The 27,590-nt window shown below is 46.0% G+C and overlaps 1 protein-coding gene across 4 annotated transcripts in view; it reads left to right on the top strand.

Moving 5' to 3' along the window:
• Window positions 1–27,590, top strand: part of EBF1 (EBF transcription factor 1) — a 378,394-nt gene that overhangs the window by 212,557 nt on the left and 138,247 nt on the right. For all 4 annotated transcript variants that reach the window (XM_045826138.1, XM_045826160.1, XM_045826169.1 and 1 more), the window contains exon 7: window positions 22,222–22,303. In XM_045826138.1, coding sequence (XP_045682094.1) covers window positions 22,222–22,303 — 82 coding nt within the window. The remainder of the gene's footprint in view (window positions 1–22,221; window positions 22,304–27,590) is intronic.

The following is a 27,590-nucleotide window of genomic DNA, read 5'->3' on the forward strand; positions in this document are numbered from 1 at the left end:
TGGGCATGGTTGCATTTGCTGTAGTAACTGGAGTCGGGATGCATCCCAGTGTCGTGGTTTAACTCTTTATCGATCTCCCTCTGTTACTGTGGTCAGTTTAGGGCTGTTGCATTACATACAAAACGCCTAGAGGGAGGGACGTTCGATATACATTTATATGGTTCCTAATTCCAGACCATTCCTGGGGCCTCTCTACTGTACACACAGCAAAACAAAAATAAAATTCTATTTAACTTGCATTTGAGCATGTATAGATTTAGACCAAGTGGAAAATGACTGAGCTCATTTAATAATAATGGTAGTAATAATAATAACTAGTAATAATAGTAACAGCTGAACTTTATTGAGCATTTACTACATGCTATTCAGGGCCCTTTGGACTTTACATATATTCTCTTATTTAATCCTCACAGTATTCCCCCCAGATAGTATTATAATTCCCATTTCACAGATGAGAAGTCAGAAGCTTAGAGAACTGAAGTGGTTTCCTTAAGGTCCCACGGCTGGTAAGTGGTAGGGCCCAGGTTGGAACCCAGTTTTTCTGACTTGACATCTTCGCTGGCCTGCCACACTGCCTGTGACATCTCAGGGGCCTGCTCAGTTCTGAGGACATAGTTCAGGAGGGGTGTCGTCTGATTAGAGGATATTTGGAAGCGTGTAAACAGGATGGCGGAGCATCTGGAAATCTTGAACCGAGGTGGCAGAAGAATAAGGTTTGCTTATCCTGGAAAACGGGCCTGGGAAGACCAAGTGGCCACTTTATGTAATTTAAGGCTTATCTTGGGGAAGAAGGAGGAGTGTTCCTCTCTGGACTGGAGCTAAAACGGGAACTTCTGAAATGGGGGGCAGAACTGCATCCTCGGGAAGAAGGAGCTTCATCACAGGGCCGCTCGTCCAGTTTGAACGGGACAGACTGCCTCCCGAGATGGGACACTTTCTGTCACGGCTGGCATGAGTCTGCCCCCCTCCCTCTGGGACCTTTCCCACCACTGGCCTCCTCGTTACTGCTCTCCGCCCACGCTGGCCTGCACACTTGCAGGACTGCTCTGCTCCTCGATTTTGGCCTGACTGGCTTCTTCTTGTCCTCCCAGTCTCAGCCAATATAGAGCTTCCAAGAACTTCTTTGACCCCCCTTTTAAAACTGTCCCCTTTCTCCCAGCTGTCACTTCCTATCTGCCCCCTTTTCCCCTCCAAAAGCTCTAACTAGTAATTGACGTTGTCTTGCTTACTTGTGAGATTTTTTTTACTTGCTTTTGTCTCTCTTCCCACCAGAATGTTAAGTCTATGAGGGAGGATGCTTTCCTGTCTTCTGCACTCGATCTGCAGTTCCCAGGACAGGCATACAGCAGCCAGAGCAGCTGTTTGTCAGGGGCATCGGGAAGGGATGCCTTCTTTGGGAGGGAAGCTGCACTGGATAACTCCTCTGTTTCCTGCTCATTCTCGCGACCCATGAGCATCCCAGAGTTACAGTGGTTCCCCGTGTTTCTTTGCCTTATCAGAAAGACAAGAGGATGTTTGAGATTTTAATAGACCACAGTACTAGCTTCGGTTGGCTTAGAACCAGTGCTCTCCATATCGAAGATAACCCCTGAGCTAATGGGTTTGATTTGCACCCTCGGTACCTCTGTGGGAATTCTCTCCATCTGCTGCCATTCAGCGTCGGCTTCATGGGTGTTAGCTTCAGATTTGGCATCATTTAGGTGATGCATGTTTAGAATGCACCAAAGAAAAAGTTTGGATTATGCCATTGAGACTTTATAGATTAGAATTTGTTTTTATTATTACAGATGGTATTCCCTATTTCATGAAAAAAAATTAAGATGGTTGCCACATAGTAGAAAAGTCTGGGTGTTATTTGTTAGTACAATTTGGTTTTGCAGACATTCCCGCATAGGGTCCTTTATAGTAAGCCATGGTGTTCCGTACCCACGGTTTGCAGCCAGAATGTCTGGGGGACTCGTGGTGCTCTCAGTTCATTTATTTTGGCTTCTTAGTTATTTCTCTGTTGTAGGTGACACTTTATCATGCCACCTACATTATTTTAGCATGCTACCTTCAGGCTTACTGTTCTTTCAGAATTAAGCAGATATTTATTACCTGTATCCCAGGTTCTAAGGACACAGAGATGAGAAAACGTGGTTCTTATCTTCAAGGATATTTCTATCTGGGGGGATCAGCGAGCAGGTGGAGTCACAAAGGAATGATAGGTACGGTTCTGGAGGGAAGTCCCGGGGAGACCCCGAGGTGAGAGATTCCGTGTCTGCAGGAGGACCTGGGAAGGCTTCTCGGAGGAGAAGGGGGTACTTGCGACAGCTCTTGAAACATAGGGGCTTCTTCTAGATCAGAAGTGGGTCCATGCCAGGAGAGAGAAATGGCATTTGAGGAGGCCCGAGAGAGCTCAGAAGGCTTAGGAAATGTGAAATGCTTTAGCATAAAGGGGCATCAAGGACTCGGGATGAGAAGTCGCTGACGGGGTTGTTGGGGGCCAGATCATAAATGGCGGCCTTTGTTCCGAGAGACGGTGAGAAGCGGTCATTTACACATGTGAGGCCATATCAGTTGTAAACAATATATGTCCAGGAGTTAGAGGAGGGGTCTAATGGAATTCACTTGTTGGAAAATGGTAGTCTAACAGAGGACTGCTGCTCCCGATAGGATGGTCTTGTAGGACAATTTCCAGGTAAGATTTTAAGAAAATGATAATCCTATTGTAGGTGACTTGCTTTGAATCTTCCCTAAAGCATCAGCTCGCAATACTGTGCCTACTTCACAAAAGATGCACTCTCTCAGGGAGGATAGACTCCATTCAGCCTTTAAGCAGAATCTCTTAAAATGGACTTTCACCCTGCTCTTGGATTTAACTTATATCTTGGTGGTGGCAGGGGCAAGTGGGGACTCCGAGTGTGTCCACTATGTGACTTGCTTTGCTGAAGTTGAGTCCTTGTCTCAGCCCCGTGCCCGGCACAGTGAGAGCAGCGGCGGGGGCCCACGGTGGGCTTCTCCCAGGCTGCCTCCCCTTGTGATTCATGGTAACTCAGCGTGATGACTACATTGTCATGGGTGTGGTCTGTGACTGTGGGTGGGGACAGGTCGGACCTGTGGATATGCAACATCTAGTCACTGGGTTTATTCGTTTCTTGAAAACATGGATGTTCTGCATCCTCAGTTATCAAAACCCCAGTACCCTTGGGCATGACAGGGCTGCTTCTGGGAGTTTCCCTAACCTAGTTCGGTAGAATACCAGTCACCTTGACTCATGTCAATAACTTCAAATGAAACGGTCTTAAACCCATTTTCAAACAGTAGGCCCCTTTGACCTGGAAATTCTTTTTTTTTTAAGATTTTATTTATTTATTTTTAGAGAGGGAAGGGAGGGAGAGAGAGAGAGAGAGAGAGAGAGAAACATCAATGTGCGGTTGCTGGGGGCCGTGGCCTGCAACCCAGGCATGTGCCCTGACTGGGAATCAAACCTGCGACACTTTGGTTCCCAGCCCACAACCTGGGAATTCTTGTCCTAGGTAACTATTTTAAGGAAATACTCAGATATGAGGGTAAAATTTTATGCACAAGGGTGTTTACCAAAGCATTATTTATAACAGAAAAAACTTGAAAGTATAGTCAAACAATGGAGTACTTGTTGACTATCTACTGTATATGATCAAATGCTGAAGATTAAAAAAATCCCATTTTGAAGATTGCTTAACAAAGAAAAGGCTCTATCTTTATAAAATTTGTATGTTCATGAAAAGACTGGGAGAAGCAATACAGGTGGTTATTTATTTATTACTTTTAAGTAGTTTGACTTTTTTTGACAAGTAAATACTTTTATAATCAGAAGAAAGCTAGACACTTTTTTTAAATATGCCAACTGGAATTTGAAAGAAGTGGCTACATTTCAGATGTCATACAACCAAAAAAAAAAAAAAAGATTGTGCAATGGCAAAAAAGTGGGGAATCGGTAAGGTCAAACAAAAGTGCTTTGGCCCTAGCATCTTGTTAAGACCAGAGGAGCATTTATTTAAGGCAGCATTTGACTAAGCTAATTCCGGACATTTCTCTCAACTCCTGTGCAGTTGGTTTTAAGTTGCAGGAAGGATCTCTGGCTCAGACCGGCTGAGGGCGTGTGCATAAACATGGGGTTTATTTTGTCAGGGATGTTCTTGAGAGACTCAGCTCTTTACTGATCTTTTTCTCCCCCTTTGTGGCCATTTATTTACTTTTGAAAATACCCCTGCAGACCCTCACTTGAGTGAAAAAGAGATCTGTTCTTATGGCAGGGATCAGTCGCTGATCAACGAGGCTCTAAGAATTGAGTATAGACTCAGTTACTGCTGTTTTTAACATTCTAGCAGGTTGCCTTGGTGTCGATAAGTGATCGATGTGGCTTCAGGTATTTTCAGAAATTCCCACCCGTGGCATTCATAGTGTTTCTCCCCACCCTCCATTTTTTCCCTTTTTCTTGCCTTTAAGTGGGGCTCATGATGATGGAAGTTCTTACCCATTACCTTGCCTCCTACAGGAAACTTAAGGGGCAAGTGACTAAAAAAGGTCCAAATTGATTCTACTCATCCTTTAGTGAGTATGTGAGAAGGGAGGAGATTTACAGTTAAGGTCCCAAATGAGAGCTGGATGTTAAAGTTTTGGTTGAGGATTTAGGGAGGCTGAAGCTAAAACTGAGTGTCATCTTGGAGGTTAATCCCCCGCCTCTGGAATGCGTCTTGCTGCCTGTGATACTGACACGGTGGAACAGCTGAGGGTGAGAGGCCCGGCGTCCGCCTCTGTGCAGGGTGTTGGAGGTGATGGGAGGATGGCAACGCCAGGGTTCTGAGGCAAAGGTGTTTCTGCCCTGAGCCGTGCATGCAGTGGAAACCAAAGATGTTTCCCCAGCCAGGACTGAAGGAGAGCAAAAGCAGGCAACTGAGGAATTAGAAATATCGGTTGTCTGTATTGCAAAGCATGAAGCAACAATCCTTTTAAAGTTTAAGTTGACATGCCCTGACCGGTGTGGCTCAGTTGGTTGGGCATCATCCAGCAAAGCAAAAGATCGCTGGATCGATTCCCGGTCATGCCAGATGCTTGGGTTGTGGGCCAGGCCCCGGTTTGGGGCACGTGCGAGAGGCAGCTGATCGATGTTTCTCCCCCTCGCTTTCTCCCTCCCTTTCCCTCTGGCACTAAAAATAAGTAAATAAAATCTTTTTAAAAAGTGAAGTTTAAGCTGACAACGGGGACTGGAAAAAGTATGGCAGTGTGGGATTCAAGAGGCTGAGAATGTTTTTCTTGTCCCACTAAAAGGGAAAAGCGCTCAGTTGCACCAAAGGGAGCCACACCGAGATAGTGGTCAGATCCATGGAAACCATGGAAGGTGACCCTTTTCCACGGGAGGGTGGCTTGTCTCCAAACTCTGAACAGGGCCATTTTATCCTCAAGATCCTCATTCCTGCCAGGGTGAGTAGGCAGGCGGGAAAAACTACCTCTCTCCCTCTGCTTAGCGATAAGCTAGTTACAAATTGTGTAGTGAACAAGAACATGAACTGTGAATACAGGTTCTCTTCCTAGATTTGTGACCTCAGAGAAATGGATTGCTAAGACTGTCAACCTTAATGGTTGCTACCTTAGGGGTGTTGTGAGGATTCCATGAAGTAATTTTAGAAAAGTGCTCAGCAAATCACCTTGCACATAGTAAGCACTCAAATAGTAGTAACACTAATAAGAACAAAAATAATAGCAATCGTGATGCTGTTTTCATTATAGCAGCAGAAATAAAAATTATGGCCAATCCCGTTGGAGTTCATTCATCAATACTTGTCTTATTTCTCTGAAGATCCTACAGGAAAAAATTTGATCCATGTCCATTTACCCCCGGAGAACTGATATTTGTGATGCACAAACAAGACTCGGCTGAGCCGTGTGGAGGAAACAGGATAGGATAAAATATGATCCCTCCAGTGAGATGCTAGTAATCAGATAAGAAATGCAAATGCAGATAGCCAATTACAGGTGCTAAGGGACCAGTATGGTTGGTATCAGTAAAGGCTGTGGGAATTTAGAGAGTGCTATTTTGGCCAACGTGATCAAGGAGACTCCGGCATTGGCCTTGAAGAATGGATTTGATTTCCTTTAAGTAAACAAAATTCCAGGCAGTGGGAACAGTTTGTACAGAGGCTTGGAAGTGGGAAATAGTAAACTTTTAGGGAATGGAGAGGCATTTGACCAAATGTTAAGGGAAGCACATCTTTTGAAGAAAAAAAATGACTTAGTGAGTTTCGGCTAGGAATAGCCCCAAGTGTGGTCACTGAGATTAGGCAAAGCCTCAACCCTAATCATCCTTTTAGGTGTTCACAGCCAAGTGGATCTAATAGATAAACTAAGTATAAAATGACCTGGGTAAGTGCCATAAGAAAGACACTCACAGATGTTGAATGTCTTGGGTGTATGGAAGAGCAAGGCATTAACTCCCAGTGGGAGAATCTGGACAGTCTTATTGGTAGGGGAAGAATATTGACCGGAACTGGATGGATGGAGGGACTTCAAGGGGGGAAAGAAAGGCCTTATAGGTCAAAGGAATGATTGAGCCCAGACTTGGGGGCTGGAGGGGACTCTCAGTGCCCAGTGAACATGGCCTCACAAGGTGATTGTATTTTGGCATAAAGTCCCATAGAGTGTCCTGCCTGTCACTTGGATAAATAGAGGACAGAGGAGAAAGCCCTCTAACTGGCTGTTTCTTTACATTCCAACTGAGATGTGTCTCTTGGGGAAAAAGGGGACCGACTTTTCCCTTGCTGGACAAATGAGGGAACGGTGATGGCTACAGATGTCTCTCAGGCCACCGAGGTGCCCCAGGCAGGAGAGGACTGCCAGTGTCCTCTCTGCCTGCAGCTCACCCTCTAAGGAACCGGGACAATGGCCCATTTGGTCCATTGTCTCACGTCACTCACCCAGCCTCCCCCTAGACCTCATCAGGAAAAGTTTACCTTCTACTCGGAAAGAACCAGCTTCTTCAAAAGCTCAGTGTAAGCCAAAGATCCTCTCCTTTCCTCTGAGCCCCACCTTCCCACCAGGCTGTGGACCGTTGTCGCCTCATGAAACACGGAGGCACAATTTTTTACCCATGTTTCAGAGAAACAGGAACAGAAATCCAGCCTCTACTAAATGTATATCATTTAAGCCTTGGATTTTTCCCATTATTACTATGCTGCCTAAAAGGAAAAAAAAATCAGGAGAGAGAAAGAGCAAGCTGAGTCCAGATTTGTTATTTAACGATGATTTGGTTCCGTAGTGGGGACTATTCCTTGAGAGGTGAGTGCGCATGCGTGCGCGCGCTCGCACACGCTCCTCCCACCCCCTTGAGCGAACAGGTTGGAAGAAGCAGGACCTGGGAAGGCGTCAGGTGGGTCTGCTGTTCTCTTGAAAGAACTGCGGTGTCTCAGCTTCTGAATTTCTGGGGCACCTGAACTAACTAACGCCGGTTTGGTACCCAGTGGAGTGCCAGTGTCGTGTTACAATCACCAGTAACTCCGGTGGCCGCCATCGCTTACCCTGAACAGGGGGTCTCCACGCAAGTGTGACACCCTTAGGCCTGCTGGTTCAAAGGCATTGTGGGAGCTACGACAGACCCCGGTTTGCCTTTTCTGCCTTTTCAAGGGAGTCGAGGCTGGCAAGTTCAATGGAGGGGAGGGAGGGAAAGTTTTCCCACGTTTCTGGAGATCAGCCCGGGAAGGGTCAATCTGGAAAAAACAGTTGTGTCAAGGAGAGTAATTAGACAGAGGCAGAGGGATTGAATATTAGTTCTCTCACAGAGTAAATGAGGATAAATTCTGTTAACGATGTGACTTTTTTCAGTGCTAATGTGATAATAAAGTACTCTAATTCTGGAGAGGCTTGTCACAATCTCAACTAAAGCACTGACCCTTCCAGTAGGTGAGACGAAGAAGCAACTTGTAACTCTCCAGCAAAAAGCAAGAAATCAGAGTTAAGTGGATACCGCCCCCCCACTCTCAGTGTTTAGCATAGAAAACCTCTACCCAACACTGTCGGGAGACTGCTGGCGAGTGGACTGTCTTACTTGAGGCCCGAGAGCACTTAGGCTCACTTTTCTCTTTTGTTCTGGAGGGAAGACATGAGCGTGATTCCAAGAGTACAAATAGCCCAGGGCGGGATTAGAGTACAAGGATTAACAGCACCAAAAAGATTACACTCAGAATGCTGTTGAAATTTCAGTCTTCGAGACTTTAATCTTGTAAAAATTCACGTCATCGTGGGCAAGTGGGAACTTGTGTTAGGGCAACGGAGAAACGAAACTGATTTGTTCGCAGCATTGTGATGATGGTGGAAGCACAGAGAAGAGAATTTGGGTCATTTCTTTGGGAGAGTCAGGGTAGTGCCCTAGTGCGGTGATACTTGAATTTGGCCTTAATCAAGGGTGGGTTGTACAGACGAGAAGGTCTGGAAGAGGGGAAGAAGAAGTACACCAGGAAGAGTGGTGCATTGTGGGTGCAGTGTAAGCTCGGAGTCCAAGGGTGGAAGAAAGGTAGCAGGAGTAGGTTTGGTTCAGGTCATGAGGAGAGGGGTACTTTGGTGAGCAGAGAGAGGCAGTTTTTAAAGGTAATGCAGGTAGGCAAGAGTGCACGTTGGTTGCTGCAGCCCTGGTAGCGCAGGAAAGAAGCTGGGTCTCCTGAGTGCTCCTTGGAGCCTCAGTTGAGTCACTCATCAAATGCGGACGATTCTACCCACCCCTGACATATCTTTTGAGAGTATTTTGTTTTTGAAGATCAATGGGAAAAAAGTTAGAAAAATGAATTTTTAAGGAAAGCATAGTTTCTAAATTACAGCCTGTTACCTTTGAATTGTTGATTCAGTGGAGAATGATTGCTAATTAATCCAGCACAAGTTCGAATACTTATTTTCCACCCAAGGAGGTTTATCCCTGCAAATAACGGAGGACCACTATTATCACATAGCTGCGCTTGTGACTCGATGCAAGGGTAGGCAGTGAGCTCTACACCACAGTCTTGCTCTCTGTTGTGAACTGTACCCTGGCCTCAGGTCCTGGTGCTGTGACTTACGGTGTGTTTGAGACCTGGGGCTCTTCTACCAAGCTTTCTGGCCTCAGCATATTCATCTGTGAAGTGGGCATATTAACAGGACCTATCCAATGGGACGTGTAAGGATTTATTGCAATGATTCCTATAAATGCCCAGTGCCTGGCACACACTGAGTGAAGTTGGGGCTTTCTCTGTGAAAATGGGAGTGATTCTGAAGCCAGGGAGGCCAGGCTCGGTGCAGGTGTCCTCCCCTAAAATGTGAGAAGGGATGTCAACTGGGTTGACAGTGTCTTCTGTCACAGAGAAATTCCCAAACTGCTGACTTTCCAGGCCACAGACTCTTCAGAAGCCTGAGGATAGCACCAAATCAGGTGTTTTGTTTTCTGCATGGTTAATTGGTTATGAAATGCCGCTAAGACATACTACTTCTGATTGAATTGAGTGCCCTGCCAAATCCAGCTGTGAACAGGTAGCCACGGGAGGTCTCCTGTGTCTGCACTCACGGTCTGTGGACAGCCTCTCACTGGCAAGGATGCAGCGCCTTCTCTTTTGCTTCTGGGTGCGGATGCTTGTCTGACTTCTTCCTTCACCCAGCTTGTTAGCGGCCAAAGGTCTGGGAGAAAATCAAGCTTGACCACATCTGGATTCGGGTGACCAGGATTCTCAGAATGACAAAGCAGAAGGGAACATGCCATTACTTCAAACACAAGAACTGCTTAGGGGGGTGGGTTTTTTTTTTTAAACAATGAGCCCACTTATTGGATCCACATGGGCCCTTCTTTTATTATTATTATTATTATTTTTTTTAAGATTTTATTTATTTATTTTTAGAGAGGGAAGGGAGGGAGATAGAGAGAGAGAGAGAGAAACATCAATGTGCTGTTGCTGGGGGTCATGGCCTGCAACCCAGTCATGTACCCTGACTGGGAATCGAACCTGCAACACTTTGGTTCACAGCCCAAGCTCAATCCACTGAGCTATGCCAGCCAGGTATTATTATTATTATTTTAAATTAAAAAATGCACACATAGAAGCTCTGCTCTAACGTCACAGACAAGCGAGTTGCTGCTACTTTGGCTGCCACGGTTTAGAGCAGCAGGTGCAGCCTGGGACCCTCTCCCACATTTGTTCCTTCTGGCCCTTGTGTTGTCTGGAAGAGGAACAAATCTCACACTTCATAATATGACCTTCTAGCTCCTTTTGAAATGGGAAGCTCTGGCAACACTGTCCTTATGTTTCCGATGGAGTCAGTTAGCTGGGGGAGAGTTGAAGCTGACCCTTGTAGTCTAGACCTTTATCCTTTAGATCCTATAGTTTCTTTTACTGTCTGTGATCTTGCATGCAGCCTGCTTCACTGATTGATGTAACCTGCCTACATGTCTGTCTGTCTGTCTGTTTGTCTGTCTGTCTGTCTGTCTGTCTGTCTATCTATCTATCTATCTATCTATCTATCATCATGATTTGAGAGGAGACCATAGGACATTGGAATTTTGTAGCCTACAAGTTACTAGGGCTCAACAGAATAGAACCTTCTCTCTCTTTTACACACACATATACACCTATTTTAGAACCCTCCCTTCTGCTGTCTTCTCAGTTTCATCTGTCCACGTCTTCACCTCCACTTGCTTCTGCCTTTCTTGTAGAGAGGGCCTTGTGTGACGTGAGCTCCCCGTACCCTCTCTTCTCCTCACCTGTCAGAGTTCCCTTGTCCTGTTAGGCAGGATAGCAGTGGATTATGTTCTATTATGGGTTCATTTTAAAAAAAGAATTTTCTAGCAAACTCAGCCTCACATGTTTGCAGGTTCAACCCTAATAGAGTAGAATCCATCTCTGGTTGTAGCCACACAAACAAAATTCCTGCAAGTAGCTTGGATTGGGCCTAGTTGCCTTGACTTGGGTCACATGCCCATCCCTAAAGCGATCGCGTAGTTGGGGGGATGTGCTGCAGCAAGCGGCCAGGCCTGGATCACAGGTGCTGTCTGGCCCAAGTGTGGAATGAGTTCACGCCACTGAAATACCAGGGCTGTTGGGTGAGAGCCAGGAAGTTCTCTAGAAGGACAGTGGAGAACTGTTACCAAATGGGGAAGATAGATTCCGGGCAGTCAACTCACAGGCTCCTTCCACTGTCTTGTGAAAACTCTGGACTCATTCAGCAGAAAAAAATATGTGTACCAAAATTTGTTTACAGTGTGGAGATACTCAAGAACCCCATGCAGACCCTCTGTGGACTCTCGGATAAGACCACCTAGACTAGATGGATTCTAAGTTCTCGTCCCATTCCAGCATTCTTTGTGTTATGATTGACTGGGTGTTGTGATACAATGAACAGGCCTTGGGAATTTTGCTTCCCATGTTTCTGCTTTGAAACTGAAGCTGTTTGGGTGATATGTGTGTGGAGGAGCTGGGGAGGGCAAGAGAGTGGGACAAAGCACCCCTGAAAGTCTAAATTATGTCACTGTTCGTCGACAATATTGCTCTAGTTTCATTTTCCATCAGTATCTTTATGATATCATGAGAAATAGTGCCTAATAAAGTGTCAGACTCTATTTTGCATTATGACTTTAAAATGATACATTTCTTCTTATATTTTTAGGGACTAGAACACACAGACTTATTGGATCACCCATAATATAAACTGGAATAATTTGGAACTCATGAGATTATTGTCATTGCTCTGTGGGCATGAGGCTCACTGGTCATTTGTATTTGGAGGCTGATCCTGAGCTTTAAATCCACGTTAAGGAGTCACTTGTTTTTTTGTCTGAACTCTGCTTGAGTGGTGTGTTGGGACGCGGTGGGGTTTTTTTTCAATGGAAGCCATTGCTCAAATTAAATTCATTATCCCCAATGGTGCATGAGCCCAGAGGATGGGAGGCAATGCACAGCGATGCTGAGATGGGGACCAGGGAGGAGGTGTCCAGGAAAGTGGACAGACAGATGGAGTGAGGTTTTAAAAGGGGTGATGATGATTTAAATAGATTTCAAAATGATTTCCATTCTTAGCAAGACACCTTGCTTTTCTTTTGGAGGAAGAACTACTGATGCCTTTTTCTTCTTTCTTTTCTGGTAGAAAAATGAGATTGTTTCTCTTGCTTGAAGCAAAAGTTTGTCAAATACCAGCTTTCTTTGGCAACCAAGAAACTCCTTTCTTTCTCTGTGGCTTGTGCTGGGAATAAGATGGGATGGGTGAAGGCATTTAAATTTCCTTTTAGTGCAGAGGTGGTTTGACATTGTTTGCACTGGGTCTCAATGGCAGATGATTAGATGTGGTCCCTTCTCTGAAGTTCACAATTTCCGGTATATAACTTCATCATTGCATTTATCGTGTGATGCTGATATGACTGATGAGTTTTTAAGAGTACATTAGATACTCATTCTTAAGATTCAGTATACATCAAAGATGTTCACAAACTTTGCCCCCTAACCGACTTCCACCCGGGCAAGTTTCCAAATGATGCTGACACAGGTGGCCCGAGAGCTGCCCTGTGGCGAGCTTCCCTAAGTACAGGGAGGGTGTTGTCTGTGCATCTGTGCTTGGCGTGTTGCTGGTGCTTGGTACGTACTCACTGAATGAGCGATAGACTGAAGGAAGAAATGGATGGCTTAAAGAAATAAATAAGCTGAACCAAGAAATAGCAAGCCATCGGGAAAGTTCATCACTGGGTTTCAACAAAGTAATCAGAAGGGTCTATAGAATTTTGGGGCAAGGACAGCCATTTCATACTGTTTGTCACATGGCCTGTTGTCCCTTTGGGTTATGCTTACATGTTTTAAAAACAATGGCAAGTTTAACTTAGACATAGTATTTTAAACTTTGATGCTAAGGAATTTTTAAGTAGGAAACTGAGCACACCAATGGCATGGAATCTGCTCATTTGATACTCTTTTATGAAACTAATATATGAAACTAAGAAATGATCTACATCGTATGGAGTGTGAGATGGATAGCTTTGAACTATTCTCGTTTAAATTAACTGGCAAATCTTAGAGCATAAAGACTGTCAAAATACTTGTCATTATTTTTCCATCACAAAGAGGGCAACGTTATCTAGGTTCTATGCTAAATGATACTTCAATTTTGGGAATGATAAAGTTGTTTATTTTTTCTTAAAGGAATGCCTGTTTAGAGAAAATTCAGAAAAAAACAAAGAAAATGGCAAGATAATTCTTGTGCTATAATTATAGCAGGTAGTGTAAGGTAGTGTAAGTCAGATATTTATGTACTGTTTTTCATACACAGTCACGCTAGGTGCTGTGGTGAACGGAAAGACACTTTAAACATGCCTGTGGTGTCAGGGAGGAGGCAGATGATCACTCAGGTGACCGGAGGACAAGATGTAAAGGGCGAGTGTGACAAGGGACGTAACAGCGGAGGAGGAAGGGATTAGTTCTAGCTGCGTGTTTGGGAAGGTTCTGTGAGCGCCATGCACTGAGGCTGCACCTGGAAGGCTAATGAAGATCAGGGCAGGCTGAGATGGTGTGGGACCCAGGGATGCAGCCTGGGATGAAGGCAGGAAGGAAGCTTCACGTTCAGGGCACAGGATGTAACTGGATGTGACTGAAACAAAACATGCCAGAAGGTGAAGAGCAGGGGACCAACGTGCTCAGAAGGGTATGCTCTTGACATTAGTGGGGACTGTGAAAGATTCCTGGATCTAGCCCCTGCTAGAAAACCACAACAGATGAATCCTTCATGAGTATTCAGCCTTACTTGACAATGACTCAAATACCCCCTCATTCTCAGAGTTAAGAATTTTAAGTGCTTTCTTTCTCTCTTGCTTTCCTTCTGGAGGAAGACTTGAACCGAAGACACTGTGATGATAGTACAACTGGTACTAAGGGAAAAGCAAGGGTGATGCATGCTAGGCTCTGGGGAGACTGCTGGTTGAGTAGATGAATGATGCTGAGTGTTTCTATTTCATAAAGTCTTGAAAATAGTATTGAGGTAAGTGTCCAGAAAAACCCACATTTCACTTACTGTGAGTTTGAGTTTTTTGGTCTTTCCCTGGCATCTGTCACCTCCACAGGGGAAATTAATATTGAAAGCTTTTGAGTCCTTAGAAAGAAAAGTGAAATTCTCACATCAGATGCTAGACGATTATGCTTTGAAATCCTAACCACATGGGTATTCAACAAAGGGGTATTAAAAGCCTTTCACTTTCAACCTGTGGCTTTCTGTCTACAAGAAAGACATTTAAAGATAGTGACTTAGGTAACTGGTCAATACATATAGTATAACTAAATCCTCAAGACAGTGTTCATTGACTCCTCCCGAGAGACCCAGATCACATTGGGTTTGCTCTGGCTGTCATTCTCCAAATTTAGTTTGGCTGGGACCGACCCACCTACTGGGCTTTCATAACGGTTAAAATGCAGTTGAAAGAGGTGACAGAGTCATGAGCAACATTGGGATACACTAACATTTATAATTGGGAATATTCTAGTGACAATACCAGAAATTTTTCTGCTAACTTTAGCTCTAATTTTGAACAAATTTGATGCTGATGACGAGAGTATAGCCATATACGGACACTGGCCATACTCCCATAGTATAATATACATAACATATGAAAGGAATGTGTTTCATGGATATAAGCTTTGGAACCAAACTGCCTACATTCAAATCCTAGTTCCACCATTGGGCAGATAGGAAACCTTCGGCAAATTACGTAACTTGTCAGCGTTGTTATCTACAAGATGAGAATAAAGATAGTGCTTCATAGGGTTGTACTGAAGGAAGAGTAAATGAGTTAATACACGTACAGACTTGGAGCAGGGCCCTGCATGTGGTATACTCACGTGTTTGCTCTAGTACTACGAAGCCCAGGTGTTGAGGCCCCTCCCACCTGGCGTTTTATGCCTGGCTCTGTGGGAGGGGTCACTGTGTTACTGAAGGACACATTTATTTCTGCACTTGCAGTGCCCCGGTGTGGGGGCGGGTTTGCACCAGTGACCCTGAGTTCCGAGGCCTGATGTCTGTCTCAGATCCTGTCCCCACATCAGCGGGAGCTCTGTGTCAGGTGGTTCCTTGCAGATCATGTTCCTTGGAATGGAAGCTGTTTCAGACACGTCTGTCCCCAGTCTGTCTCCAGCCTGGAGAAAAATGGACCAACCCTTGGGTTATTATCTGCGTCTTATCAAACTATCGGGATGATTCCAAATGTCCACCCAGGGACAACGTCTGTACCTTAATACGTCGTGGTGAGAAACACTTGGCATTTCAGTCATCCTTATAAAAGAGTAGACCTGCAAATGAATGCCATCTCTACCATGCACACAGGCTTACGATGCTTTGGATGTGTCTGACATTCTCATTTAATTCCCAGTGAAACCTTGTCGCAGTCGGTGTTCAGCTACAGCACCCTTGATCTGACTTCCCTTCTCCCTGTTACTGCTAAAGAATTGCCATTTATTTTTCCCCATTGGCCACGAGTTATGTGTCCACCCCTCTCTCTTTCCACTGTCCTGCTGCCCTTTCCCACCTTTCGGAGATGGACTCGGATAGCGTGAGGAGACCTGCTTGCTGGGGGTCCTTTGTTCTTAAAACTACTTGAAAAATCTTTGGTCTGTTGCCATGCTACCCCAACACTTTCCCACCCCCCCATAAATTCTGGCCTCTAATTATGTTCTTTTACCAAGGCCAAACTCTGAACTCTGAGGTCATGAATGCTTTTCCAGTTGGTCATATTTGGGCTGAGAACACTTTCCAGAAATGCCCAAGATCCTTGGTACCTTGGCCAGGGGAAAAGGTATACTCCTTGAAGTCAGTGGCCAATTATAGGGGCAGCCACATGCTCCCCCCTGGGATCCCCAATATAGTGCCACAACATGGTATCATTCCACCTTCCACTGGGGGAGGAAGGGACTGGCTTTAGCTGTGTCAAATCTCTCCCCCACCGTGATCTTATTCTTCCCCTTTCTTCCTTCCTCACCTCTCAACCATGACTGTGAGGGTGTGGGCCAAGGCCAGTCGTCTCTCTGTGGTGCATTCTACTGAATGCTATCAGAAAAGGAGAGAAGGTCAGCCTGGCAGCCAGCAACCTTTGCTGTCACACAGTCCGCCCTCGTGACATGCGTGGGGTTTGGGCAGACTTTTGGGTGTCGTATTTTCATGTGGCTGAACTGTCCTCTACCACCTCTTCTGTGTACCAAGAACCCCCCCAAAAATGTTGACATTGCAAATACAGTTTTCTCTTTCTAGCTCTTTTAGCTGCCCTGTTTTCCAGGGAGAAGGATTGTTTTTCATGGCAGTGGCCACGGGGTGCGTGTTTACCTCCCCGCCGAGGACCACCGGGGGCACTGATGGCATGTCTGAAGTAGCCCCTGGCAGCTCGGGTGGTCTGAGGAGACACAGCTGCTTTCTGCTGAAATATTTTCAATTTGGGAGAGTTCTTGTACTCCTGGAAAGCCTGCCTTGGTTACGTCTGGGCAGTAGATTTGGTCTTGGGGGCAGACGGTCTGTGCTTCCTTGGCCCAGCCAAGGCAGTAACTCGGCCCACAGGGAGAGGCCCTCTGAATCATGGGGCAGTTCCCCTATCCCTCCAGCGAGTGTGTGTGTGGGAGCAGCTTGAACTTCGAGCAGAAGGGACCCCACAGTCGTCCCCACGCAGCTGTTTCCTGCGTCAGGTCGGAGGGAGTCTCTGTGTTCTGAATATCTTTGGGAAGGATCGTCTGCCACATAACCATCTGGGGGCATAAGTCAGAGGAACTCTCGGGGAGCCTGCAGACTGCAAATGGGGTTTTTATGTCCCGGTTTAGGTGTGCCTTGATGCTTTCCTTTTCCAGCCTGGACGTTATGAGGGCAGCTGAAGACATCCAAACGTGATTTCCCCGAGTTTGGGTGGGAGAGGTAAAAACTCAACCTGCTCAGCCCAGATCTATTGCAATGCTTTGCATAATAATTAATGACGTACAAGCTGTTGCTTAATGGACGGTTTTACTGTGTGTGCCCTTCAGTTGTGACTAGCTGGAGTCCTCCATGATTTAAGTGGCTCCCTCTCTTCTTTATGCGTGGCTCGGCCACTGGATCAAGCTGCTGTAGTCAGGACGGTTTCTCCTTGGTTTCTGCTTCCTCTTTCCTTTTGGTAGGTCATTCGATGAAACTTATTGTACACGTTGGTCATATAGCACTTTGCCTCTTTTCTTAACCTTAACATTCAAAGAGAGGAGGATATTTTTTGTATTTGAAAACTTCCACATCTCTGAGTGCTTGGTGGTGACCAGGTGCCCGGGATAAATTATAATGAACATAATTATTGCTTTTTCTATGCCAGTTACTATTCAAACACTCCACCTATGATACTCACTGAATGCTCAGTAACCCTCTGAAGCAGGTTTGTTATTTCCCCCATTTTACAGGTGGGAAAACTGAGGCGCATAGAGGTAAAAGAAGTTGTCTAAAGTCATACAATTAATTACACAGTGAAGCTAGGATTATGATGAAAACTGCATACTAGTTCTGGGAGAGAGATGCCGTTGCTCCCAAGTTTTAATGAGGACACTGGGGGAGAGTCAAGGGAATTATCGAAATTCACCCAGGCTCATATTATCTCTAACCCTAGTCCAACACTATACTCTCCTACTGTCTGTGTTGTAGAGGTCCTGGATTCTGTTTAGCTGAACAAATGTTTGCTAGAAATCCACTGGGTTCTGAGTCCTGTGCTGTCTGCTGGGGATACACAATTGACTTTTTGTTACCTTACATCCTGATATAGATGGGTCAGATCGTTCTGGTTAATTCAGTGAATTTTCCTTTGGGTGTCCAGCACCGTGTTACTCACATGGAAGCTATTCCATATACAGAGTGTCTGTCGGTTGGTAAAATGTGGTATCAGTAAATCTGTGAAGAAACGATTTTATTCCACTGATATGTGGGTTCAGTTTGGTTAATGTTCAGTGATGGGCTGATGTCTTACATTAGCCTGGCGGATGAACTGAAACACAACTTTTTAATAGGCTGTCACATTGGGTTTTATGACGGGCACTTTTCTAACTGAGGTAGTGGACTAAAACGCTCAATCTCTCAAGTATGGAGCTCTTCCTGGGTTGACTTCTGAAAAGCTAACGTTATTTGGGAAAAACCGTACGACCGGAAGTCAGGACACGTGGGTGATAGTTCAGGCTCTCATAACTGATGAACCTGTGTGCCTGTTATCACGTCTCTTGATCCCTCTCCGTTTTCTCAGAGGCACGATGAGGGAGCTGGGCTAAGTGATGGTTAAGGTCAGTTACCAAGTCCTGTAATTCATGGAGAAAACTCCTACCGTAATGGGTCCTTTTAGCAGTGTAGTGTATTAGTTTAGTTTTGACTGAAGATAAGTATTTCATTTTATGGAGTCTTCGTTTTCTTGCCTTTCAAATGGGTTGATAATTTCTGCCATGCCTAATTTATAGGGTTTCTCTGAGGCTTCAGCGACAGACCAGGGACATAGGCGCTTTGAATCAAGTAACACACCGTATGAACACAAAATGACATTATTCGTTTTGAAAGTTAACGACAAAGTGTCGGGTTTCCTGCCACCCTGCCCCCACCCCCAGAAGACCGGAGCGTGGTCCTGGTGGGGCTGTTTCCTGGGGTTTATGGAACTGCTTTGCAGCTCCGCAGGGTCAATGGGGGCTTTGTCCTGCCGCAGGTCCGTTTCCCACGGCTGGGGTAAGGCTGCCACACTCTTTCTCCTGACACACTTTATCAAACACACCCGCCACACAAACGGTGGTAATTCGTTAGACAAAAGTGAGGTTTCCAGTTACAAGAACCTCCACTTTGTTAAAAGCCCCCTCGGAACCTGAGACCTTCTCCGTGGGCCAGCAGACGGGTCCCTGGGTTTACAAACGCCTTAACAACAGCCCGATAAACACCATCCCCCAAATTTGCCCTGCACGTCTAACTCTGTCTCTGGGTGCGGATATTTTTAACTCCTGCTTCTAACTCCTCTCAGTTCCTTTAAGGAAGGGCGATCAGAAGGGTCAGACATTTGGCATCTAGGGAGGGGAAAACTTTGAAAGAATTCCTGAGGCTCCCCCTGGGGTAGGGCTGGCTCTCCCAAGAAGAATGGGCCCTGCAGAGCGTCTTTGCCACATAAGGGCTTGTGCAAGGCCCCGGGCACCAGTTGGCGCTGTCCCTTCCCCACGACAGATGGTCAGGCCTTCGGTTTCAGCAAGCGATCCTCTGCCGGCTTCAGCCAGCACGCCAAGTGACAGGGCAGCTTCAGGTGACGGGGACAGGGATCCGGTGTGCGCCCGGCATAGCTTCTGTGCTAACGATGGGCCGCTGACAGGCGTCTCGCCCCCGCTCGCTCGCTCTGGAGGCAGAAGATCCCCGGCTCCCTCGGTTTGGTTTCTCTCTGGCCGAGCTCGCGTCCTGTTTGCCTGTCTTTCAAAACCCACGTTGGCACCAGATGGACCCCCTCACGGCGGCTAGCAGTTGTCTGACTCGGAGATGCCAGAGGGTGTGCTGACAGCTCCTTCTAACACAATCTGAATCTGGCTGTCGGGTCCAGGCTCAAATGGCTTAAACACACACAGGCGGCAAATACCATGGACCCTGGGGAGCCAGGAGGGAGCGAGAGTGGTGGTGACGTCTCCCTGCACTATATTCACGCTGCCGGCATTGAGATAATAATAGTGACAATTCTTCCTACTTGTATGGTTTACGCGTATTTACTCTAATGAGCAGAATTGTGAGGGTGGTACAATAGCTGTTGATGGTACAGTTGGTATATGTATCAATACTGTACTACTTCTTTTATTACTCAATAGCATAATGGTTAAGAATGCATGCTCCATCCAGATTGAGAGGTTCACATGTGCTAACCTTACATGTTACGTAATTTCTCTGAACCTCAGTTTTCTCATCTATAAAATGGGATTAATAACAGAGGTCATTTAGGAGGATTAAATGGGAAAATGTAAAAGGTAGGGTCAAAGTAGGTTTACAGAGTTTATTCTTTTATTATTATTTGTTAATTATTGTATTATTTTCCATGTGAACAACTGTAAACCTACTCCCCCCACCCATATATGAAATTTTTAACCCTGTGCTAGGCGTGAGGTAAGGACCTAATACATGAAGTCATTCATTACTCCCACCATCACCACGCCTGCCATGTTGCCAGGCATGATACATCATTGTGGTTAATTCTCACGATTGCCTTATAAGGTAGGGACAGCTTTTATACCCGATTGTTGGTAAAGAAAGAGTGGTTCAGAGAAGCTCAGTGACTTACCCACAGTCACACAGCAGTGCTTGTCGGAATTGGGATATGAACCCCTCTCTGGGCGTTTCTAAAGGCTGTGGCTCTTCCACCACACCACACCAGCTCTCACTTTCAGCTTAGTGGGAATCGGCCCTCTCCTGGGGCTGGGGATGGCTTTCCTGTACGTGCTTCGAGCTAGCAGTGTGTGAAAAAGCACCCAGGCTTCACACTGCAGGTGTCTTTGGGTGTAGGCTTGAGCCCCAGCAGGATTCACTCCGCTGAGCTCAGCCGCTGTCAGTACTTTCTGGAAGCCACATGGGATCGCTAGGGCCACCTAGCACTTGCCTTCTGAGGGCTCAGAGGAAAAGAACAATGCAAGGGCATCTGGGATTGTGACCACTGTCTCAAACCCCCCATCTTTTCCCTAGTCTACCCAGTGGAAAGGGACATGCATTGAGGACTGGCCAGTTCCCCAAGGGAATTGCAGTGCTGCTCCCTGTACTGGGGAGGGGGTGCCGGGGCCAGATGTAATTTTACGCACTCGGGCTCCCGCCCTGTCCCGTGAGTCATGTGTCTCGTATGGAAGGTGGGTAAACTTGGGCCTCTGTGGAGAGAACACGGAGGCAGGGGCAACGCCATTCAGAGGCCTGCGTTTATTGACAGGCAGCTGAACGTTGCATGATGTTGAAAGAGCCATTTCAGGAAGATGTTTACATTTTGAAATAGTATCCTTTTGGCTGATAAAAAGTTATTGTGTCTCTTTAAGGAGTTATTCCTTACCTCGTCATACTCCCCTTTTGGCAGATGCTGAGGTACCAGGCTGGGGAGGGAAGCTTCTGGGATGGTCTCAGTTTAATAAGCAGGGACTGGTGAAACTCGGCGTGTCTCTGCGCTCTGCTCTCATTCCTGAGGGCCCCGGCATGGTTCGGTTGATGGACTGAGCTCAGAGCCACACTGAGGCCGAGGCAGCCTGGTGTGAGAGCTGTTTGTGGAGTGTGTGCAGCAAGGTGGGGATCGCACTCCAGCATATATCTGGAGTAGGGGAAAGGCAAAGAAGGGGAAATTTCTCTAAGAATGTTACCGACCAGCATTTTAAAGCATTCTGAAATTTTTGGAAATTATTTGGGCCCGAGGTCCACAGCCCTAAAAGTGAGAGGGGCTGAAGACCTTAAGGTGGCTTGGCTTTGAAAATGCTTCTTTCCCCAAACCTGGGCGGGTGCGGAATGTGCAGGTGGCCGACATGAATGACTTAGAAGGACACCTTTGATATCTGCTTCCTTCACCTGATAGAGTTTAACGACTGTGATGTAAGAAATAACTCGAAGTTATAGGGTGACCATGTAATTTGTTGTCCATAATGGGGCATTTTTAGAAGTTAAAGTGGTTACTATTAATACACTAATACAGCTGGTGTGCACTGGGATTCTTCCTGGCAAATTGGGACGCTTGGTCACCCTGGCAGGTAAAGCCCATGGACCTCACATACAGGAAATATTTGAGAAGCCAAAGGACTTTAGTCAAGACATCAGTCTTACCTACTTCTCATGGGTACTACTAATTGGGATATTTTGTTTGGAGGTGCTAAGATAAAAAGTGTTTACCATCTCCTTATGAACTTGGCTGGCTCACAATCTGTGCGTTTACAGGGCTTAAATTACATGTTGTTAGGGACCATGGTCGTTGTCAGGCAATTATACCCAATTGGGACCTACCTTAAATTATGGAGAAGACTTTCCCTTTGTCTAAGTACGAATACTTCCTTAGGGGCTTAATTTTTGTGTGTGAACTTTTGGCCGTACTGAGAGCTGTCCCTCTCAGCTTGGATGCAAAACAAAGGCTCGAGCTTCCAGCAAAATATGGGTTCTGACACCGTTCTGAGTGTTTCAGAAGATGTGCATGGAATGCACAAACCAGGCGTGACTTACTGCTTTTCCCCTTTTGTGTCAGGACCGAAATGCTAATCATGATCATTTGTTTCTTCCCAGGTTCTTCTTGAAATTTTTTCTCAAATGTAACCAAAATTGCCTAAAGAATGCAGGAAACCCACGTGACATGCGGAGATTCCAGGTGGGTCTGTCTTGTCTTGTCTTAAGTCTCTGTAATGACATGCATGTCAGGAGAAGGTAAAAAAATAACAAAACAACCCCCCCCCCAAAAAAAAAAACCAACCCACAAACCAAAAAAATAAAAGCCTTAGGCAGAAGAAGAAAGAGAGAATGGTTGCTTCCCCAGAGCAGGGAGCAGGTGAGGCTCCTGGTCCCCCAGGTGGCTGCTGTCTAGGAGTTGCTGTGTTTATTAGAGAAGAATTGGGACCACACCACCTGCGTTCGCTGGTTGAGCCTGGTGTAGCTTCCAGAATGGACTCACAGGCTTACACCAGAGCAGGAGAAGTGAAGGACAAAGAAACAAGGAATTCTTTGCCTAGGGCAGAGGTGTCAAACTCATTTTCACCGGGGCCCACATCAGCCTTGCAGTTGCCTTCGAAAGGGCTGAATATAATTTTAGGACTGTATAAATGTCTCCTTAACTAGGGGCAAGGAGCTTGGTGCTGCGGCCAGGTAGAAACAAGGTGCCCGGCATGGTAAAACAAGGTGGGGGCCAGATTCGGCCCGTGGGCCCTGTGGCCTAGAGGTTTACAACTAGAAAACTGGTCAGTAAGAGCTTTGTTCTGTTTTTAGAATTCACTGCCTTTTCCTTTCCTTTCTCCCTGCTCTTCTCTTCCATGCTTGGAAATTGTCAGTAGTCATTACCATTAAAAAATGGACCCCTGAGGAAGGAGGGCACATCCAGACCGATGTGGGCGATAGTTCTGTCTTAGAAACGTCCTTGTTCGGTAAATGTTCTCAGGGACCCACCAGATCTGCCACCGTGTGAAGCAGGAGTGATATGCTAACCTCATGTAATTATACCTTTTCTGAAGGAAAAAGGTGTGAAAGCAAATGGGTTCACTTCCGAGACACAGAGTGGTAGTTGGGTTTTAGTAAAGGTAGTTAAGTTCTAGAGAGGTGCTCCTTAAACTTGAAAGTGTCAAGAATCCCCTGGGGATCTTGTTAAAATGCTTAATTGCATTCTGGGGATTGGGTGGGGATTTCTACATTTCTAACAAGCTCCCAAGCGATGGCAACACCCTGGACCACACTTCAGTAGCAAGGTGCTAGGCCCTCAGTGTTGCTCTGTGTCTAATTGTATGGCTACATCATTTGCATGGTCAGTGTTAATTTCTGCATCAGAGTAATGACCCATATGTGTACATCCATATGATCTGTATGGTGCATCTAGTATGCTCTTACATGTAGTCAGTTTTAGGTATAGATTGAGATGTATGATATCTGAGAGGCTCTTGAAAATTTTTAGTTGCACCGTCTCTGATGGAGAAAGGGAAGGAATGAGCACTGATTTTTGAATATCAACATCTCTTAGTCTTCAAGATGATGATTTTTTAAAGGGGTGAGCCTTATTAGTCTCATAAAAGAACAAATTCAGTGGAAAGAAGACATTCTCTCCCGATTCTGAGGTGTTTCTCTAAAATCTTTCTGGCCTTGCCGACCTTGGTCCTCATAGAGATGAATGGGGAGAACCCCTGGACTCCTCCTTTCCCAGAATGCGTTTCACCTGGCTGGCTTCTGATCCCAAGCTGGTAGATGTGCTCACTCTCGTTCCCACACAGGGCTTTTTGTATTGAGTTTCACCCCCAGCTTTGGGGGTGAAAAAACACATATGATGCCACTGAGTGTGCTGTTAAATGTCTTGAAACATGACATGAGGTTGACTTTTAGTAGAAACTGTTTTAGTAGAAGCTTGCTTTGGCCTTGAGATGAGCCACATATGTTGTCTGAGCAAGCTTGGGTTAGAATTGGTTCATCCAGGCACGAACCAGTTCGTGTCTACTGGCTTATGAATACCAGGATCAACCTTGTCGTGCTTCTCAGGGAAGCAGAGCTAGAGATGGACTTTGGTGACGTTGGCAGACAAAAAAAAGAGTGTTTGTATAAGACTTCTGGAGCCTCATTTGCCCTTGCAGGACTCGTTAGTAAAATATCTGAGAGCCTTGAATGACAGGAATGTATGTGAGATGACAAACCAACTCAATCTGTTATTTTTGAGTCTAGAAAGAACTACTTTTACAGACAAAGGAGTTACTCTTTGTTTAGTAGAAGGGCTACTGAGAAGTGGATGCATGAGTTCGATTTCTGGAAAGCCTCAGTTTCCTCAACTGTACAATGGAGTAAAAATGACGATTCTCCTTGTTTTACAACATATGAAAGAAAGGCAACATTTTGCATGCATAAGTAACTTGCAAATAATAAAAGGAAAATGTAAGCCTTTGGAGAAAATAGTTGTGATAAAAGTTAAGCTGGGTCATTATTTCAGTACAGGGTTTATACACCCTGGGCACAAACTCACATTTTAGACTGATGATCCCACCCACTTCACTGCAGTGGGTGGAGGGGGTGAAAATGGATGGTGGTGATTGGTCCTGTGACCGTAGGAAGTTTAGCAGTTGTCACTGGCCTGTACCACTAGATGCCAGTAAAGACACTCCACTCCCCACCCCTTGCCCCGCCCCAGTCAGGACACACCAAGAAACCAAGATGTCTGCAGACCTTGTCCAATGGCCCCTGGGTGGCGTGGGGGTGCAAAATTGCCCCTGGTTGGGAGTCACTGGTTCAGTCCTATACTTGATGACCTCTGATAGACTCTTCTTGGTGACAGTGCTTCTGTCTCAAAGAGTGCACTCTTTGGGCATGAGAGCTGCCCAACGGAAGTCCATACTGTCTGTCCTTTGAATGCATGTGATTTCCCTGGACCCTGGCAGTGTTCCTTCCTGTGACTCTCCAGCTGGCCCTGAAGTAGGTGGATGTCTCTCACGAGGGACAGCTACCTTGGCCACCAGAGAGTCAGTATTTGAGTTGAGGAAGACCTGTCTCTCTTTGCATCAGCAATGGCCAATTCCTTATTGCATCTCAGGTTTAACCTGCTTTGTTTCCATCACTCCCTCGTTCTTCCTGGGACAAGTCTGAAGGAGCCTATGGCAGAATGCATACTGACTCGTTTTGTCCTGTATCTGTGTATGCACACACATTGCATTAATTATCATCTTACAGCACTACCACATGGTCTTATGCATGTAGGCTCATGGAATCAGAGGATGGATGGATTGCTTCCATAGAGTTCAATTAAAACTTCAGATATCCCTTATTCGACTTTTCCACTTTCCCTCCAGTCTTGTTTCTTTCATGACTGTTTCCTCCTATGTTTCTCCGTGTCATTTCATGCGGGGAGCTACACCATCCTTCTTGAATCCGTCTTTTCCCTTGGATTTGATAACAACATTGATTCCTTCTCAGCCCCTTCCAAGGGATACTCTTGGTCTGCTCTCCTAAGTTTCCTTTTGAGATTCAGATCTTTTTTGCACTTTATAGGATTTCTTTAGTATCTTCTCTACTCCCAGCATCTTCACCACTCTGGGGGCACTGAGCTCCCTGAGACCTGACGCCTGGGTTCACACCTCGACACCAGCTGCCTGCTGGATATTTCCAGGAACGTCAGTTCATCGAGCCCCAGACTCGGTTGTCATCCTCCTTTTCCCCCTTGTGCCTCTGTCCCGAGCTAGCTTCTCTTCCTGTGCTCCCTGTCTGGCTTCATTCCTTACCGTGGCAAGTTCCAGGGCCATGACTGTTTATGTCTGTGTCTGTGTTGGGTGTGCCCCATACCCATGTGTTAATCACACATGTCCATGTGTGTATCTGGAGGTACATCTATGGACACTGACCATAATGATGATGATGACGATAAGGCTGACATTGGGTACTTATGTGAGAAAGATTATGCTAAGTATTTTACATGAGTTACCATTTTTATCTTTCTTTTTTTTTAATCTTTTTTTAGTGACTTTTTTTTTTAAGATTTTATTTATTTATTTTTAGAGAGGGAAGGGAGGGAGATAGAGAGAGAGAGAGAGACATCAATGTGCAGTTGCTGGGGGTTATGGCCTGCAACCCAGGCATGTACCCTGGCTAGGAATTGAACCTGCGACACTTTGGTTCGCAGCCCGCGCTCAATCCACTGAGCTACGCCAGCCAGGGCTCATTTTTATCTTTCTAATATCCCTGTTGGGAATGTGCAAGTACAGATTATTCCTGTTTTATAGATGAGGAAACTGAGGCTTAAGGAAGTTAGGCAGTTTGGCTGAAGTCACACAGCTAGAAGGTAGTGAGGTAGTGATTGAACCCAACCAGCCTGACTCAGATGTTCTCTGAGGTTGTGGGGCTGGAAAGGACTTATCCTGAGTCTGCTGGCAGACACCTAGTGAGGCAGTAAGGAGGTCTCCCAACCTTTGAGAGCTGTAGCGGCTACCCACAAGTGCTGGGATCTTGGGAAAGCCAAGGCTGGGTTTTCCAAAGAGGTGCTTGCCCTACTAGAACCTAAAAATACCGCCTGGATGAAGAACACCGGAACAGCACCCAGGGTCACCAGGCACAGGGTGCAGTTACTGTGTACAGGGAGGAACTTGAGTCTTGGTTCTGAACAGAGCTACTTGTTAGTCAGTTTGTAGTTGTATGAACTTTAGACAAAGAAGTTCCCACTCAGAAGCCTGCTTGAGCTTCACTTGAGCTGTTGAGGTTTTGGCCAGTTCTCTAGGATGAGAAAAACCCCTTACCAAGAAGGAGCCAGAGCAAAGTAGCCCTTCAGGATAAAGCAGCATCAGAGAGCACGCTGTTACGAAGTAAGGCCGCAGTCCCCAGGTGTTAGTACTGAAGCGAGAGGGGAGAGAGTGGTCTCCGCTGCACCTGTCTTGACTGATAAGAGGTACATCAGGAAGACAGTGGCTGAAGGTGTCCTGTGAATGAGACTTACCATTTCCATGGTTTTCTTCGGAGCACACTAATTGTCGCTGTTGGCTCCGAGGAGGGGTGAGAGCATGTCTCTCTGGCGTGAGAAAACTGGTTTACTCTTCACGCCTCACTGTGACTTTTCCCAGTCACGTTGAAAATCCAAGACCTGGAGACATCTGACGGAAGATGCGCTCTGCTGCTTATTAGTCAGCTCTTCCCCGTGGCGGCCACGGACGCTGTTCTGCTCTCCTCCCATCTCGCACGCTTGCCAGGCCAGCCCGGTCTTCGTGCAGCCATGCCGGAGCGTGTCTCCCCTGAGCGGCAGTCAGGGGCCTGCGTAGGTGACTGAGGAGGACACGGGAAAGGTTGTTGATCTCTCAACATGTAAAGACATCCTGTCAAGCAAACCCGGCCTCGCAGCGGCCGAGGTTCTGGTGTGTAAACAGAGACTGCTTAATTACACAGGTCATGTCAATTAGTGCGACCTTAGCGTTTTCAAGAAATTAATCACTTTCTGC

This window comes from Phyllostomus hastatus, unplaced genomic scaffold (assembly GCF_019186645.2).
Source record: "Phyllostomus hastatus isolate PE091 unplaced genomic scaffold, TTU_PhHast_1.1 phas_contig_150, whole genome shotgun sequence".
In the NCBI taxonomy this organism is placed as follows: domain Eukaryota; kingdom Metazoa; phylum Chordata; class Mammalia; order Chiroptera; family Phyllostomidae; genus Phyllostomus; species Phyllostomus hastatus.